This window comes from Triticum aestivum, chromosome 6B (assembly GCF_018294505.1).
Source record: "Triticum aestivum cultivar Chinese Spring chromosome 6B, IWGSC CS RefSeq v2.1, whole genome shotgun sequence".
Lineage (NCBI taxonomy): Eukaryota > Viridiplantae > Streptophyta > Magnoliopsida > Poales > Poaceae > Triticum > Triticum aestivum.
In genome coordinates, this window is record NC_057810.1 from 174,451,278 (window position 1) to 174,470,131 (window position 18,854).

General features: G+C 42.4%; 1 protein-coding gene and 1 long non-coding RNA gene across 8 annotated transcripts; one reads left to right on the plus strand and one right to left on the minus strand.

The window, feature by feature from the left end:
- Nucleotides 1-1,114: 1,114 nt before the first annotated feature.
- LOC123136418 (uncharacterized) lies at nt 1,115-2,437 on the minus strand. Its single transcript, XM_044555775.1, has 2 exons — nt 2,091-2,437; nt 1,115-1,762 (listed from the first exon to the last, which is right to left on the minus strand). The coding sequence occupies exons 1-2, from the start codon at nt 2,338-2,340 to the stop codon at nt 1,293-1,295; spliced, it is 720 nt and encodes a 239-aa protein (XP_044411710.1). The 5' UTR covers nt 2,341-2,437; the 3' UTR covers nt 1,115-1,292.
- Nucleotides 2,438-2,718: 281 nt separating this feature from the next.
- On the plus strand, nt 2,719-7,050 carry LOC123136419 (uncharacterized). Of its 7 annotated transcripts, XR_006466906.1 has the most exons (6): nt 2,719-2,906; nt 2,997-3,724; nt 6,229-6,301; nt 6,417-6,518; nt 6,638-6,668; nt 6,787-7,050. It is a non-coding gene; the product is annotated as an uncharacterized lncRNA (long non-coding RNA). The 7 variants fall into 7 exon arrangements; XR_006466901.1 differs by having other exon boundaries at nt 6,417-6,668; XR_006466905.1 differs by having other exon boundaries at nt 6,638-7,050.
- Nucleotides 7,051-18,854: the final 11,804 nt, after the last annotated feature.

Here is an 18,854-nt window from a genome sequence, read left to right on the forward strand (position 1 = left end):
TTAATGTGCATTTCATTCTAACTAATTTCAATTCAGTCCTAATTGCGCTAAAGGTTTCACTTATGTTCTGCTATATATTGTAACGTATCGCAAATTTAGCAGAGAAGATGTTTAATTTTATGTTCTGCTAGACATTCTGATTCTACATGTTTTGAAGTGATTCAGAACTGGACATTTGAACTTTTGTAGTGCTATCTTCTCAGTGTACCGCCTCAGCCTCCCGGATGTAGTCAAGCCACCTCTCTGTTTCTGTATCCATGCACTATGTAGTACTCCCTCCGTTTCTAAATATAAGTCTGTGTAGAGATTCCACAATGAACTACATACGGATGTATATAGATGCATTTTAAGTGTGGATTCATTCATTTGGCTCCGTATGGAGTCCACTCAGTGAAATCTCTACAAAGACTTACACTTAGGAACGGAGGGAGTATTCTACAAATAAGTAACTAAAATGCACTATACTATCTTCCGCTCCACTACAAAAACACAAACAAACAGACCATGCAATGGATACTCAAAATACAAAAGGAACAATGTGTGCCGCCGCGCGCTAGTAGCAAAGTCCAGTGTAACACAAAACCGCGATGGCTTTCAGGCATTCTGCTTCTACCTGCAATGACATTGGCCACCAGATGGCACATCAACGTTGCCGCTCCAGAAGTGTCTGCGATCTTGGAAAGGTAATCAGTCTTTTTAATATGGCTGAAATATATCCTTGAAATTCAATCCAAATAATGCCACGTTAGAAACTATTTTTTTTCAGAAACTATTTTTTTTTTCACTTGAGCCCCAAAAAAGCCTCCAACAGCAGCCCTATGGTATGATGCCCAGAAAAAACTAGGTCCTGCCCAAACCAAACAGACCTCCAACGCTGGGGTGAGGCCAATTCAGATGGTCAATCTGTAATGACGTTCAGCACACAGCATATACACACCCACAAGTGCACGACGCAGCATCGTTCATCAAACACACGCAGCCCAGATACCACGCACAAGAATGCCAACAATCGCATGTCAGCACGTGACACCTCTTGCCGGCGAGTGGTCTAGTTTGGAAAGAATTTCGCAAACTCCACACTCCATTTCATTTCAACCAAATGACGAGTCCCAGATTATCTTAACACCTTAGGCAAACTTCATAAATATCTTACAAAAGCATTATTATAGTCTGCATACACATAGCTTACACATATTATTAAGCATACGGATGCATTGCCAAAGCACAACTTAGTACAGATGTCTTCTTTGGCAGAAGGAAGACCAACCAATACAGCATAGCACTAGAACAGCTTAGCATTCAGGGTTGGTGGAGTCATACTTTTCCAGCTCAGCCCATTCAGGGTTGCTGGTGATGGTTTTCACATCAACCCCCTTGGGTAAATGGACATAAAGTCTGTCTTGAACCACCTTATAATCAGCGTAGACTCGCTTGTAAAGTTTGCCACTGCCATCTGTTACAAATTCAACATTATAGCCGTCAACCTGCTCTGCAATCTTACGATCAAGCAGATCAGTGCAACAGGGCTTCCTTAGCTTTCCATCAGCGAATTGGGTTATTCCCCTTCTGTAGCCCACATTGGGCTTGTTGTGGATGTGCAGAACGGTCTTCTTGAATGTGCTGAACCGGCGAACCTTCTCATCATGGTCACGCTTTTGGTTGAAAGCCTCGCACCAGCGCTCGTACAAGGCCCAAAGGGTTTCATCTGACTCAAGGTCTTTCTCCTCTGCCACAAATTTCACCTTACCTTCCGGCGTTTGTTCTATTAGAAAAAAAAGTAAGTCTTGTGTCGAATTGCAATTTATAATAGAAGGCGTCTGATGCAGTACTAGTAAAGTACGAGAAGAACGCCAATAACATGTTATCTTATTCCCCCACTTGAGCTTCAGATGGGTTCAGCTCAGTTATTATGTTTAATAAAATAATAAACTAGTGGATTCTCGCAGGCTATAAAATGGTAAATCGTCCGGACTTCATAAAAATAAAAGGAAAACAACCGAAGATGGACAATCCCGTTCCCGTTCCCTGCCCATGATGCCCAAGGGTCCCAAACCATGCTCCTGTTCTATCAGCCAGGGATTGGATTTTACCTTTTAAGTAGCTGAGCGTCTGGGAGGCAGGTGCGGTCATGGCGGGGGGAGGAACGACGACGGGAGGACGGTGCAGACGCAGATCTACGGAGGCTGCACGGTGGGAACCCAAGGTGGGAGCGTGACATTCGACCGCCACCGCCTTCGTGGAGAGGGCCGCTCGTTCAGCTAAACGGGCGAAGCGAGATGCGGTCGCCGCAGCTGAGCGACCGGCACTAGCGAACCGCATGAGCGTGGAAGCTGCCGGCATGGCGAAAGCTAACGAGGATGCATCTGGATGTGGATGGTGGCGGCGAGTGTCGGCGTCCTCTTTCTAAGACGAGTCTGGTTAGGGTTTCCGGAGACGACAGCAGAAGAAGAAGCGTCTGGATAAAGGCCGGTATAGGATAATGGGCTCATTTCTTGCAAAGAGGCCGTGACGAGCAAGCCGAGACCACATGGTCTGGCTCAACGATTGGGCCGGCCCGTAAAGAGCAGCCGTTTCGCACAGGCGACTTCAACGATTGGGCCGGCCCTAAAAAAACGATTGGGCCGGCCCGTAAAGATCGGGACCTTCGAACCTGCACTGGGAATATCCTATTTGACGCGTTTTGCGTCAAATTGTCGAGGTACCGCACACCCCCTCGACTCTTTGGGCCGGCCTTTTTATTTCCTGTTCGCTGCCCCCCTTCCTCCCTCGACCGCTTCGTTCGTTCTCTACAACGAAGCTTTCCCTTCCTCCCTCGTGCCTGGATCCCCTTTATCTCCGTCGTTCGGCCGCTTTTTCACCTGCTTTCTTCCTCAGGAATCCTACTCCAGCAAGAGACCGCTGCCCTCGTAATGAGTCGTCGGGTCTTTGTGCTTCCTTTTCATCCACGCCACTGCATCAGATCTGCCTGACTTCGTCGCATTGGATCTTTATTTTAGGTCGTCGGTATCTCCGGCGTCGGCGTCGGCGTCGGCGTCGTCTAGGGTTCCGACAAGGTCGGCGTCGTGTAGGGTTCCGTCAAGGTCAGCTCGTCTAGGTCCCCATCAAGCTTCATCAAGCTCGGCGTCGACAAGGTAAACACGCCCAAATTCCCCTGTTATGGACCTTGCTCGGCGTCGACAAGGTCCATCCCCGTACGTGTCGCTCTGCGGCGCCACTTGCACCGACACTCCCATCTGGCTGTGTTCACCCCTTTGCCAGCGGCAGGTGCGACGGGCGGAGGCGGCGGCGACGGGGGGAGTGGAGCTCATTTGGATTGTAAATCAGAAGCATTCCGAGCTTGATTGCCGCTTTGGAAGGTAGCAAGTCTTGTTCCCTAAAAAAAGTCTCTACGTACTATACAATACTGAATTCTCTCACAAAGAAAGTTCTGAAATGAGGCATGTAAGTAGCAAGCTGAATTCAGATCCCATCCGACATGCACATGACATGCCGTGATGAATGATGATGCTTGTGTGATGAACTGCGCAACCAGGCCAGCTTTCTTTTCATACTCTGTAACCTGTCTCATGTTTTGGTCTGAATTATGTCCACTTTCTGAATTTGTTTCTGATTTTTGAATGTGTTGCGTTTGTTCTTCTGCAGTCCATCCTGCACAGGAGGGTAGGCGCAGACATGAGGCTCGAGGGCTACTACCGCGTATGGCCGGACCCGTGGACAAGCAGCGGTAGGGACATACATAGACTGAAATATGAACTCAACTGAACATATGTACTCTTGAATCCGTGCATAATGTCATGTGGAGCGTTTTTTTATTTGATTTGGATGTTTCTGATATTAGACAAGGGGTTGTGCTCAGAGATTTCGGATTCAAGGGTATGATTCAACATGTTGTTGTTAGGAGGTTGTGTGTTCTGGCACTTGGCCGTGGGATTTCTATTTTTGTTTCTTGATGATGATAGGGTGATTTGTGTAGGTTGACATAGAAGTTTTTCTATGTTTTATAAATGTTATGTTTATTTTATGAATTTTGTAGCAGCAACCTGGATTAGTTCTGGAGACTTGTTAGCATGTATTAGGTTTTCTTCTATTCAGCCGTTGGTAAGCATGCATCTATTAACATTTAGGTCGCTTGTCCATATTATAGGCTAGAGTAGTTTTGTAAATGTTAAGCCATGAATTTATTCACATGTTTGTATTAATAAACGATGCGTGTGTTGCATCCTACCCGCATGACTTTGTTTTTTTAATGTTGAAAAGTTTTCTTTAATTTGCATTTGATGCTCTATATAGTCCTTTGCTTGCACAGTAGAGTGTTCTGGTGTTTTAGGTAATTTCCTCTGTTGTTCTAGGAGTAGTACTACCAATTTTTTCACACTATATTTGTGAAATTATACAGATACAAATTTTGTTGTTAATTGCAGTGTTTTGGGCGGACATAGTTAGTTAACAATGTTTTTGTAGTATGGTGTCATTCATCTACCATACTTCTGTTCCTTGCAAGTATTATCATAACATGATTATTCATGGTGTTCTTGTCCTTTGTGTTGCTTAGCAATTATTCGTTTGGGCACACACACAAAAGCAGAACTTGTCTAGCAATCCCTTTTAAGTACTAACATAGTCGTTTGATCTTTTTACTGTCATTGATATAGTTTGTTGACCTTTTTTCAATGCTAATGTATTTAGTGTTTTCATTATCATGCTTTCTTCTGCGAATAGCACAACTATCAGTGATTCTAAATACTTGAATCATGTTTCTTGAATAACACTTGAATAATGTTCCTTGGAAAATGTTTCTCTACATACTTGAATTATGTCCCATAATAATGTTCACTTCGAAATGTTCCTTCAATAGTGTTCCTTGGAAAATGTTCCGCCAATAACGTTCCCTACAAAATTGTTCCTTCAATATTTGATCCCTAAATTATGTCCCTTTCAATATGTTTCCTAAATAATGTTCCTTGGAAATTGTTCATCGAATAACGTTCCCTAAATACTTGAATTATGTTCCTTGAATAACACTTGAATAATGTTCCTTGGAAATAGTTCCCTAAATAATGTTCTGCCAATAATGTTCCCTACAAAATTGTTCCTTCAATATTTGATCCCTAAATTATGCTCCTTTCAATAACATTTCCTAAATAATGTTCCCTGGAAATTGTTCACCGAATAATGTTCCCTAAATACTTGATTATGTCCCCTAATAATGTTCACTTGGAACTATTCCTTCGATAAAGTTTTCCGCTCAATATTTTTTTATCCCTAAATATTGTTCCGCCAATAGTGTTTCACCAATAATGTTCCTTACAAAATTGTTCCTTTGATTTTTTTTGTTTCATAAATAATGTTCCTTCGAAACTGTTGCATAAATAATGTCCCCTAAATACTTGAATAATGTCCCCTAATATTATTCATTTCGAAATGTTCCTTTGAATAATGTTTGTTCAATATTTCGGACCCTTTGTTCAACTAGTGTTAGCTAAATAATGATACTTGAAAAATGTTTCCCTAATTCCTGTAATGTTCACTTCAAATTGTTCCTTTTATAATGTTCCCTACAAAATTGTTCTTTCAATATTCGGTATATAAATAATGTTTCTTCAAAAATGTTCCTTTAATAAAGTTTTTCACTCAATTTTATTATGCCTCCAATAATGTTCCCTACAAAATCATTCCTTTAATATTTGTTTCCTAAATAATGTTCCTTGGAAATAGTTACTTAAATACTGTTCCGCCAATAATGTTCCCTACAAAATTGTTCCTTCAATATTTGATCCCTAAATTATGCCCCTTTCAATAATGTTTCCTAAATAATGTTCCTTGGAAATTGTTCATAGAATAATGTTCCCTAAATATTTGAATTATGTTCCTTGAATAACACTTGAATAATTTTCCTTGGAAAATGTTTCTTTAGAGCGGATTTTTTTTGACATCATGAACCCGTACTAAACTGGAGATGCATTTCTGCCTACAATTAGTGTTGTGATCTACAACTTCAAGCCTTTGTTTGCTGCTACATACCGAAATACTACTTTTAACATAGGAAATTTTGAGTCGAGATTTGTACCAGCTCTGAAGGTCAATTTTAGGTGCCTTCTCTATCTTTTTGGAACTCTCCAATGTGCTTTTATATGAGTGATGAACAACTTCTTTGTTCTATACTCTCAATAAAAGATAGAAAGTGTTTTGAATTGACTGGAATTTCCATGTCTTTCTTTTTTTGTACAGGTGTGACTCAGGAATTTTATTTCTTTAGTATCTTAGAAACTACAAAGGTCTCAGAATCTAGGGTTTCTCTAATGTAAGTACCCCCCTACCCCCACCCCAATTTCTCCAACAAAAACAGTTCCATTCCATTTTTCTGATTCTTTGGAACATAACATAAATTGAACTGCAACTTTCCTAAATTTTTGAAGGATGATCTACAAGGTCTACGTGAGAAATTGCTTTTCGAGATTGTCACTTGCAAGGACAATGAAATTCAACTACAATTTGTAACTTCTTTCCTGCAGAGACATGTATTAAAATCCCTACTTCTATTAAACGCAAGTACAACGGACCATAATTTCTCTGGTAGACACTTGTTTTCGTTGGTGCGTAGGTTGTAATTAATTTCAAATTATTTCTGCTTCAATAGGGTTTCCGCATGTTCAAATAAAGATTTCAAGGTAATCATTTTGAACCCACATATGAGCACATGTTAAGTAACTTTATACACATCCCATCGGTGCAACATCCAATTTACTTCGCTGTACCAACTAACATATTTCCCTTTTTATTATCAAGGGTCCCAATGCAACAATTTCCAACTCAAAGGAATAGTACCGTGAGGGAACTCTTCTGTTGTTTCTTTATCAGTTATAAAGAAGGTTTCCCAATGAAACTGTTCTGCTGGTTCCCCAATGATAGTTGTGGCATTACTTTCAGTTGTAAAGAAGGTCTAAGGCTGCAGAATAAGTTTGTAAAGAAGCTCAAACATGCTTCTATACTCATACTTTTCTTGGATTTTCAACTGTTTTAACAAGCAGCTAAAACAACAAAAATCTTCTGTTGTATGTTCCTTGTCTTTGTGTCTGGTCTTGTTAGAAATCTTCTTTACAACAATTTAACAAATAGTTGAAACACACAAAAACAACAAAGAAATGGAAAATAGCAAAAGCAGAGAAACATCACAAAAAAGTTTTCAAAGAACGTGAGAAACAGAGAAACATGCGCCAAAGAACGCGTGCCAAACAAAGAAGCAGAGAAATCAGCGCATCGCGGCCCACTAAGCCTAGATCCGAACTCCCCTGTGCGAACCCCCAGCTAGTTGATGCATAATGCGTCGTATAGGACCTCCCCCTGCACTGTGGTGCAAAAAATTAATATTTGAAAACATGATTTTTTTTAAACTTGTGAACAATTTATGAAACTGAGAAAATCTTTGAAACTCCAAAAAAATAAAAAATAAAAAGTTCCAAAATTAAATCTGGAGACGCCACACTTTCCAACTTTCTGAACAAATTTTTAAAAAATACATAAAAAAAGAAAAAAAAAGTAGAAAACATGAAGATTTAATGAAAGTGGAACATTTTTCCAAATTCCAAAACAAAATTTGGAGACGCGAACATAATTTGAAACTCCTGAACAAAATTTAAAAACACGACCATTTTTTAAAACTTGTGAACAATTTACGAAACTGAGACAATTGAAACTCCAGGAAAAAAAACAGGAAAAATTCCAAAACAAAATTTGGAGACGCAACCGTTTCCAAATTTCTGAACAGATTTTAAAAAATAGTTCTTTAAAAATAGAAATTATTTAGAAAATCATGAAAATTTCTTGAAAACGGGAACCTTTTCCAAATTCCAAAACAAAATTTGGACATGCGAACATATTTTGAAACTGTTGAATTTTTTTAGAAAACATGAACATTTTGTAAAAGTTGTGAACAATTTATGAAATTGAGACATTTTTTAAAACTCCAAAAAAATAAAACATGAACATGTTTTGCTGTTTGCAAACAAATTTTGAAAATGGGAAAAACAATTAACACACAAACAGTTTTTGCGAAGTTGTGAAAATTTTGAAGATAAGCATTAGCAACAATTTTGGAAAATGAGAAATTTTTTTGAAAATCTTGAACATTTTTTGAATTTATGAATAATTTTTGAAAATGACCATTTTTTCAAATTTCGAATGTATTTTAAAAGCAAGAACTATTTTCGAACGTGAACTTTGTTTAAAAAGATAAAATAACATTGAAAAAGAAAAATTGTAAAAAATGAAAAAGAAAGAGTAAACAAAAAAAGAGGAAAAAGAAAGAAGAAAAAGAAAAAGAAACAGAAAAATAAAAAAAGAAACCGAAAAACCGGTAAAAGAGACAAAAAATCGGTTCAGGGAACCTTCTACAAGGTTCCCAAAACCGGCTGGAGTAGTTGCACTGTGTACACGAAAGTGGGCCGGCCCATCGCGTCGCTGCAGTTTGACGCAGAGAGCATCAAATAGGAAATTCCGCTGCAGGCGTACATTAACGATCCGACGCCTGCAGCGCTGCTAGCATGGGCCGACCCACTAGCATGCTGCCCCCAGTTCTTTTTTTACGAAAAAAAAAATGTGAATTCAAGAAAGGTTTACACATTTAAAAAAAGGTTTATCCATTTGAAAAAATACGTTTATATATTTTAAAAAAGTTCATCAATTTGAAAAAAAAGTTCATTCAAATTGACAAAAGTTCATCCAATTTAGCAAAAGTTCATTAAAATTGAAAAAAATTCATAGGAATTGGAAAAAAGATCTTGTATTTTTAGAAAAAGTTCATGGAACTGAAAAAAAGTTCATAAATAAAAAAAAAGTCCATCCATTTTCAAGACAAATGTTCATTAAATTTTGAAAAAGTTCATCAGTATTCAAAAAAGTTCATAGAATTTTCAAAAAAAAAAACCGTCCCATTTACGGACGCCACAGGCGCCAGTTAACAAAATGCATGTTAACTGGCGCCTGTGGCGCCAAATAGGAAATGCCGGTCTGCCTGCAGGGTGCTCCTATTGGGCGCTACAGGCGCCAGAAGTCCTCCCTACTACAGCGCCCAATTGGGCCAGCCCACGAAAAGCTCACAACACCGGAAATCATATATCGTAAAAAAGTCAGAAAAATAAAAGCTCTCTCCAGGTTTTGAACTTGCACAGTTGCACTAACGTGAGTGTTCTACTGACCACTCAAGCTACCTGCCATTAATGATAGATAACAGCGCCAATTACATAGTAACAATGCCGCCGTGCTATTTTATTGCATTGATGTATATTTCTGAATTATTTGACCCAAAAAATAATGAATTTGAAAAGGTTCATAGATTTTGAAAAAAGTTCATCAATTTCCAAGAAAAGTTCATCAACTTGAAAAACAATTCATCAAATTTGAAAAATGATCGTGTGTTGAAAAAAGTTCATCGAATTAGAAAAAAAGTTCATCGATTTTAGAAAAAGTTCATCAAAATTGGAAAAAGTTCACTAAATTTTAAAAACAATTTTAAAAAAAAGTTCATGAATTTTCGAAAAAAGTTCATTGAATGTTTAAAAAAGTTCACAAATTTTGAGAAAAGTTCATCAATTTGGAAAAAAAGTTCATGCATCTTTGAAGAAAAAACTATCATTCATTTTGAAGAAAAAGTCCATCGATTAACAATCTTGCATTTCAGGAAAAGAAATAAATAGGAAAATAAAAGAAGAAAGCAGAAAATAAAAATAAATGCGAACTGGAGAAAGAGTAAAACGAACGCAAGAACTAACCATAGATGAGCTTGCTTTTGGCCAAGTGGTTGGCGTGGTGCGCTGAGAACGTACTGCGATTCCTTGCTGCACACCGTTTGAGGGAGTGCGCTGCAGGCGCCCGTTTGCAAAAACACATGTAACCGGCGCATGTGGCGCTGAATAGGAAACACCCTGCATGTGTCACGCCTCTAAATGACATGGGTCCCCTGCGGGTATCCTATTTGACGCGGGTCAACTGGCCACTTTTTTTTGAAACTCGTGAATAATTTTTTAAACAGGAGAACATGTTTGAATCAATGATTTATTTAAAAAAATTGTAACGATTTTTTAAAATTCAGAAATATTTTTTAGTTTTGTGAACATTTCTAAAAAAATAGTTTTGTGAACATTATTTGAATATGCGAACATTTTTTTGTGAAAATTTTTGAATATGCAAACATATTTTTACAAATTCGTGAATATTTTTCCAGTTCGCGAACTGTTTTAAAAAATTTGCAAACCTTTTTTGAAACTCATGAATAATTTTGAGTATGTGAATATTTATTTTAAAACACGGACATTTTTTGAATTTGTGAAGATTTTATGATTTCTTGTACATTGTTTTCAAAATTCATGTTTTTCTAAAATTTTGGAACATTTTTCTAATCCCGAATTATTTTAAAGAAGAAAAAAAAACACAGAAAATAAAAAAGAAAAAGGGACAAATGAAAAAAAATTAAGCGGGGAGCATCTAGCCTCGCAGATCGGCTGCCCCAAAGTGGCGCGCTGGGGAAGGGAGGGTGCGTGTTGGCTCTTTCGCCAACGTGCACCACCCTAAATAGGAGCTCCAGTCGTCACTGCAGGGCGCGCCTAGCGAGACATATAGCTACCTCGCATGAAGCGAGCGCCAGACTGGGCCCGCCCAGCCCGCAGGAGGCCATAGGCCTCAAAAGCGCTCAGTTTTTTCACCTTTTCCAACTAGTAAGCTTGCACGTACAACACACGGGTCTAGAAAATAAACTTTAGGCACCCTCATACAGATACAAATACCTACGCGAGATGTACAAGAAACTTGACTTGAGGCGGAGACTCTCGTTCTCATGCCGACATACCTAATATTCATGGAGGGACCAACACATATGTCAAGCTCTCATATGTTTGAAAACCCTTTGAATGGAGGGTGATCTCCTCTATTTATTGAAAAATGGGGATAGGGTAGGTGATTACTAGTTTAACTTTCAGGCTACAACATACAACAAGGGTACTTAGTCTCACCCCTCGGGAATATGTCTGGAACACAATCCGTGTGGCACTTCGCTAGTTCTCCATCAAGTAAACTTTCGCAACTCTAGCGGTGGCGTCTATACAGAGTTCCTCCCGCATTACTTGTGGCACTAGCGATGATGTCGTCAGTACATTGAGCGAGCCTCAATGTGTGTGCCCGCTAGGTGCGTAGCGCAGTCCTGGCGGTTCCCACTGCCTTAGGCCTACCCCTGACGTGACCTGCGTCTATGTAGGACATACCAGTACCGTTACTCTCGCCACTTGCATGCCTGTGACGGGACGTGATGCACTAGGCGAAACATCTTGACCTTTAGTTGTGGGGTAACATGGGAAACACTCCACCAACACGCATCAAAATTATTGATATATAAGCAAAGTTTGTCCATTAAATGATGGGAATCCACGTTGCCGATGGCTATATTACCACAACATAATATAGTTTCGATTTCGACTATTGGAGTAGTTTTTGTTAGTTGGAGAGTTATTTCTAGTTTTTGGTGCCATGGAGAAGGTTAAATTTGTTATCGCATACAAAATGGCTTACATGTTTCTCAGAGTTCCTATAGAAGATTCAAGTGCGGGTCTACAAGATCATTCTTATCGGCATGATATTGTGAAATGTGAAATGATCTTTAGGTTCCACCCTCTTAACTGAGTTTAGAAATAGCTGCAATGCATCGTGCAAGAATAACATGGTAGAAATTGCAACTGACATCAAAACACGCCATGTTATAGGATGGAAGCAATGCTCCCGAGTGCTCCATTATGACAAAAAAATTGTTGGCATCTGCTAGGTTATTGAGCATGACTAAAACGGAAAATGGTCCTCCAGTTTTAGTGATAACATGGCAGCATTAGCTCCTCAATTGGACATGACAAAAGCTGAACACAATGTTCCAAATTTGCAGCGGAAAAAGGGCAACATCAGACCACCACTAAGCATATAGCCCGTTTAGGCGCATCCATTATACATACTACTTATCCTATCTTGGGCCTCAATGAGCTAGTGAATAAACTGGAGTATATACTTTTTAGTGTCACCTACAATCACATACTAATCAATATCACCTGTAACTCGACCATAGAATCAAGCAAAACTAGAGGGTCACTCCCCTGCCAAACACTAAAATATCAATCCCCTAGTTAAAGCAGCTGACAAATGAGCATGTCTATTACAAGTTTGCACTATTTTCTGATCCCGACAGTCCCAAAATTGGTTCCTTGTAGATATGATATTACTAGAAAAACATGCATATTTAGGAAGAATTTAAGTCCCGGTCCTTCAAAGTAGTCACTACAACCATATTGTGGTTCTCCAGAATGATAAATTGCAGATTAATTTGCATGACCTATCAGACAGGCTAAAGCCCGATCATGTCCATATTACACAAATATACGACCATGGTTGTAGAGAAATGGAATATGAGCTTCACAAATGAGAATGATTCATCACAATCATCATGAAGTAGTCTTTGAGTTAGGTCCATTGATAGACCATTCGACAAAAAACTACCGCTTTTGGGGTTGGCGTCCCACATAACTACACCTTTCAAAATTTTGACCGAAAACTACCACTTTTTCGTATTCGTCCCCAAAAACTACAACATTCATTTGATGGCCGTTTTAGAGGATTTAAACATAATTATGACAAGTAGGACCCACTCGCCAGGGCTGATGTGGCAGAAAATTCAATGTTGTTTATTTTGACTAATATTATAGGTGGGACCCACACGTTAAAATCAACCTTCTTCTTCTTCTTCCTCCTCCTCCTCCTCTCTTTCTCTCTGGCATATGAACAAGCACCTTGTGTGCCCCTTGATGGCTCTGGCAGACGAGTATGACGGACAACTTCTAGAGCGCGGCCATGTTGAGCTGCCCCTGATTGGCGGCGCCGTCGCCGTACAGGTCGAAAGTGACCTCGAGCCCCAGGTGCCGCCCTTGCCCAAGGAGAACCATGAGCCACCAACTCGAAGGCATCGAAGGAGTTGACCTCTTGTGCTTTGTCACCTTCTCATTGATGGCGGCATGTTCCCGCTCCTTGTCGCCATTGCTGACGGCGCCATCATCGTCCATCCACAACCTCACCTCCGACGCATGTGTCACATGAAGACAACGCTGGATGAAGAGGCGAACGGGTCGAGCGCATGAAGGGCTAGCCGTGGAGGTGCCACGTCATGTCCATCCGCGCTGCCGTCTAGGATGAAGGTGTGGCTGCCGCGGAAGTTCCACCACAACCGCCGTAACTGGACCACCCTCTGACATTCCATGGCCACCCACGTCTCCATGTCGCCCTCTAGCCCGACACCCATCTCGTGCTCCGCATTGGACTCCTAGAAGCCCATTTCATTGGACCAACACCCGCACCCGACGTGTCACTCCCCTTCCACATGTACAGGTGTTGTGGTGCGGACAACGACGTGGTGCTGCCCAGGTTCAGGGGTGCGTCAGGGGCCATTGGCACCCTGGCCTTTGTGGCCAGGGGCCTCGGCCTTCCCTGTCACGTCGCATTCACCACCATAGTGGTGATGCCCCCCGGTCATCTACAGCCCCCACGACCTCCCTCGCATAGGAGCTGCACGACCTAGAGCACCTATTCACCCAGCATATTTCATCGCCAACGGCCACGTGCTCGCCCAAGCCAAAGATCTCATGGTCAACTCCTTCAATGCCTTCCTTTCAAAAAAAAAAACTCCTTCAATGCCTTGGAGATGGACGTCCTGGTGGTGTTGTGTGGTGCCAGTGTTTGCCACCGCGGCCGGCTGCCCTGCCTAATGCACATAAGGTGCTTGTTCAAATGCCAGAGAGAAAGAGAGGGGGAGAAAGAAGAAGGTTGATGCTAACTTGTGGGTCCCACCTCCAATAACTGTCAAGATAAATAGCATTGACTTTTCTGCCACATCGGCCCTGGCGAGTGGGTTCCGCTTAAATGGCATAATATTCATTTTTTCTCTGAAAATGAATATTTTCACAATCTGCTTCAAAGCAACCCCTATTTTTATTGCTCTAAAAATCCCAAATAAATTCCCTAATATTCTCTTGGTTATGCCTCTGTTGGAAAACATTGCATGGAAAACAAAAAAATTCTACACACACAAGATCTATCCATGGAGATGCATAGCAACGAGAGGGGAGAGTGTGTCTACGTACCCTTGTAGACCATAAGCGAAAGCGTTTGTTAACGCGGTTGATGTAGTTGACCTTCTTCGCACTCTAACCGATCGAGTACCGAACGTACGACACCTTTACTTGGAGCTATATTTTTATTCGCCACATGATATGTGTTTTGCTTGGAGCGTCTTGTATGATATGAGTCTTTGCTTTTTAGTATACCATAATCATCCTTGTTGTACACACCTTTTGGGAGAGACACACATGATTTGGAATTTATTAGAATACTCTATGTGCTTAACTTATATTTTTTGAGCTAGACAATCTTTGCTCTAGTGCTTCACTTATCTCTTTAGAGCACGGCGGTGGCTTAATTTTGTAGAAATTATTGATCTCGCATGCTTCACTTATATTATTTTGAGAGTCTTTTAGAACAACATGGTATTTTCTATGGTTATAAAATTGGTCCTAGAATGATGGGTATCCAAGTTGGGTATAACAAAAACTATCATAGAAAGTGCATTAAACACTATGATCAATTTGATGCTTGATATTTGTTTTGAGATATAAAGGTGGAAATGTTAGAGTCATGCTAGTTGGGTAATTATGAAATTGAGAAATACTTGTGTTAAGGTTGGTGAGGGAGTCCTGGACTAGGGGGTGTCCGGATAGCCGAACTATCATCATCGGCCGGACTCCAAGACTATGAAGATACAAGATTGAAGACTTCGTCCCGTGTCCGGATGGGACTTTCCTTGGCGTGGAAGGCAAGCTTGGCGATACGGATATGTAGATCTCCTACCATTGTAACCGACTCTATGTAACCCTAGCCCTCTCTGGTGTCTATATAAACCGGATGGCTTTAGTCTGTAGGACGAACAACAATCATACCATAGGCTAGCTTCTAGGGTTTAGCCTCCTTGATCTCGTGGTAGATCCACTCTTGTAACACACATCATCAATATTAATCAAGCAGGACGTAGGGTTTTACCTCCATCAAGAGGGCCCGAACCTGGGTAAAACATCGTGTCCCTTGTCTCCTGTTACCATCCGCCTAGACGCACAGTTCGGGACCCCCTACCCGAGATCCGCCGGTTTTGAAACTGACATTGGTGCTTTCATTGAGAGTTCCTCTGTGTCGTCACCGATAGGCTCGATGGCTTCTTCGATCATCAACAACGACGCAGTCCAGGGTGAGACCTTCCTCCTCGGACAGATCTTCATATTCGGCGGCTTTGCACTGCGGGCCAATTCGCTTGGCCATCTGGAGCAGATCGAAAGCTACGCCCCTGGCCGTCAGGTCAGTTTTGGAAGTTTGAACTTCACGGCTGACATCGCGGGGATTTGATCTTCGATGGATTCGAGCCACAGCCAAGCGCGCCGCACTGTCACGACGGGCATGATTTAGCTCCGCAGCCGGACAGTACCTGGAGGCCGCACTCGAGTCCGCTCCAATCTTCAATTCGGAGCCGGTTGCGCAGTGTCACGCCCAATATGCGACCCTATCCAAAAGGAACTCGAAGGTCCCACCAAGGATAGACCCGCATATTGAAACGCTTTTGCAAGGTGGATATCATTACATCAACATTACATAATAGATGGGGATACATACATAAGGCATACAATGCCACTCGAATACAACATCACAATACATCAGAGCATCATCCGACTACGGATGAATCACAAACAGAAACTCAAACGACATCCACCCTGCTAGCCCAGGCTGCCGACCTGGAACCTATCCCCTGATCGAAGAAGAAGCAGAAGAAGAACTCAACGCAAGCAAGCACCGCTCTCGCGTCATGATCATCGCATAACCTGTACCTGCAACTATTGTTGTAGTAATCTGTGAGCCACGAGGACTCAGCAATCCCATTACCATGGGTATCAAGACTAGCAAAGCTTAAAGGGAAAGGAAGGGGTAAAGTGGTGAGGCTGCAGCAGCGACTAAGCATATATGGTGGCTAACATACGCAAATGAGAGCGAGAAGAGAAACAAGCAGAACGGTCGTGAAACTAGCAATGATCAAGAAGTGATCCTGAACTCCTACTTACGTCAAACATAACCCATAAACTGTGTTCACTTCCCGGACTCCTCCGAGAAGAGACCATCACGGCTACACACGCGGTTGATGCGTTTTAATTCGGATCTGGTGTCAAGTTATCTACAACCGGACATTAACAAATTCCCATCTGCCTATAACCGCAGGCACGGCTTTCGAAAGATTATACCCTACAGGGGTGTCCCAACTTAGCCCATGACAAGCTCTCGCAATCAACGAAGGAATAGACCTTCTCCCAGGAAGACCCGATCAGACTCGAAATCCCGGTTTACAAGACATTTCGACAATGGTAAAACAAGACCAGCAAGACCGCCCGATGCGCCGACAATCCCGATAGGAGCTGCACATATCTCGTTCTCAGGGCAACACCGGATAAGCGAAGCGTACAGGAAACCGATGAATCCAAGTTGCCAAGGAAATGGTCTCGCACGGTGCTCTAGTTTGGACCAACACTTAGACAAGCACTGGCCCCGGGGGGCTGTAATAAAGATGACCCTTGGGTTAATTACTCCCAAGGGAAATATAGGTGGTGGTGAGGCAAATGGTAAAAGTCAATGTTGGGCCTTGCTGGAGGAGTTTTATTCAAAGCGAACTGTCAAGGGGGTCCCATAAATCACCCGACCGCGTAAGGAACGCAAAATCCGGGAACATAACACCGGTATGACGGAAACTAGGGCGGCAAGAGTGGAACAAAACACCAGGCATAAGGCCGAGCCTTCCACCCTTTACCAAATATATAGATGCATTAATAATATAAGAGATATTGTGATATCCCAACCAAAATCCTGTCCACCATGGAGAAATCTTCAACTTCAACTGCAACTAGCAACGCTATAAGAGGGGCTGAGCAAAGTGGTAACATAGCCAAACAACGGTTTGCTAGGAAGGGTGTCAAAGGTTAGAGGTTCATGGCAATATGGGAGGCTTGATGAGCAAAAGATAGGTAACGCAGCATAACGATAGAACGAAGCAACTAGCATAGCAATGATAGTAGTGAGATCCAGGGTAGCAGTCATCTTGCCTGAAATCCCGCTAGGAAGAAGAACGTGTCCATGAAGAAGACGAACGGGAGCAGTCGAACGAATCCTCACAATCACAACGTTGCCGGAACTAAGAAGCAACACCGGAAAGAAACAAACAACATGGTAAATGCACAAGCATAAACATGGCATGATGCCCAATCAATATGATGCATGTCCGGTTAATGAGGCATGGCATGGCAAAGTGCAACAAACATCACTACAAATTAAGTGGAGCTCAATATGCAATGAGTTGCATATTGACGAAACACCACATCTGAGTTATTTAGTTCGCTCTCGTTTAGGTACACAACCATGTTAAATGTTGTTAAACATGGCAAGGGGTGAAGCATATGAAAAACTGCCTATCTAGACAAGTTTAAATGAGGCCGAAACAACAAACAACAAGTCCGGAAAATCCCCATATGCAAATTATGGATTCGGTACTGTTCTGCCCTAAACACAATTTTAATGTTGTTAAACAGCAACATAAAGTGGACCATGTTAAACTAGGCATTTTTCCACCCCATTTACATATAAAGTTTATTTAAAACCGAGCTATGATTATTTAGTTATGAATTAAAGCATTTTAGCATGGCATATTGCAAAATAAACACAAACAGCATGTTAAACATTTTAACATGGGATGAAAATGACATATTATTAATCTACACAATTTTTTGAGCATTTTACATATATAAAACATTTTAAACCGATGCACAGTTTGTGAGATATTAAATGCATGATCTAGGGGGACTATTCTGTAAAACTGTAAATCCTCGGATAAAGTTAAAATCGCAGCAGCAGGGAAAAAACAAAACAGTCTGAAACTAGCTGGCCCGACAGGAGGAAAACATAGACGAGGGGCGCTGGGGTGTGGCCTCACCCAGTGGGCTTCGACCCGGTTTGGAAGCAGTGGGAGGCCGGCTGGGAGTTGCGCTGTGCCGGCTGCGGGATGAGGCCCACACGGGCACGAGGAGGCTGGCTCGGATCGAGGCTACGGTCAACGTGACCGATGCAAGGAAGTAGGGGTGCGGCGAGGACGGGGTCAACGGCGCAACAGCAGTGGGGGCTCGGCGCACAGCGGTCTCGAGCGGCAGCGGCTACAGGGAAGGTCGGCGAAGTGGAGACGGGGCGGATCCGGCTGGCCGGCGCCGGATCCGGGCAATGACGGCGCGGACGGAGCTCGGGGCGGCCATGGCGTTTTCTTGCAGAGACACGGGAGAGATGAGAGGGAGCATGCTGCGAGAGAGAGGCAAGGAAGGAAGAAAGTGAAGGAGAGGGCGACGCGGTCCTGGTGGTCGCCAGCGCGGACGCACGGACGAGGCAGGAGGCTCGGCCTCGGGTGCCTGGTTGCGGGCGCGGGCGTGGGTGAGGAGCACGCTGGTGAGGAGCTCCTCTCCCGTTGGGCTCGTGTGCGCGGGACAGAGCAGAGGAGGCGCTGGTCTCCGGCGAGGTTGCTGCGGAATCAGGCGGGCATGGGCGCGAGGAGGCAAGCTCCAAGTCCATGGCGGGGACGGTAGGCGTCGAGCAGAGGAGGAAGAGACGAGGCCTTGGGCACGAGCGCAAGGAAGCTGGTTCCTCGGCCAGGAGGAGGGAGGAAACGAAGGGAGCCATGGGAGGGCTCTGGTTGGGTGGATCGAAGGATTGGA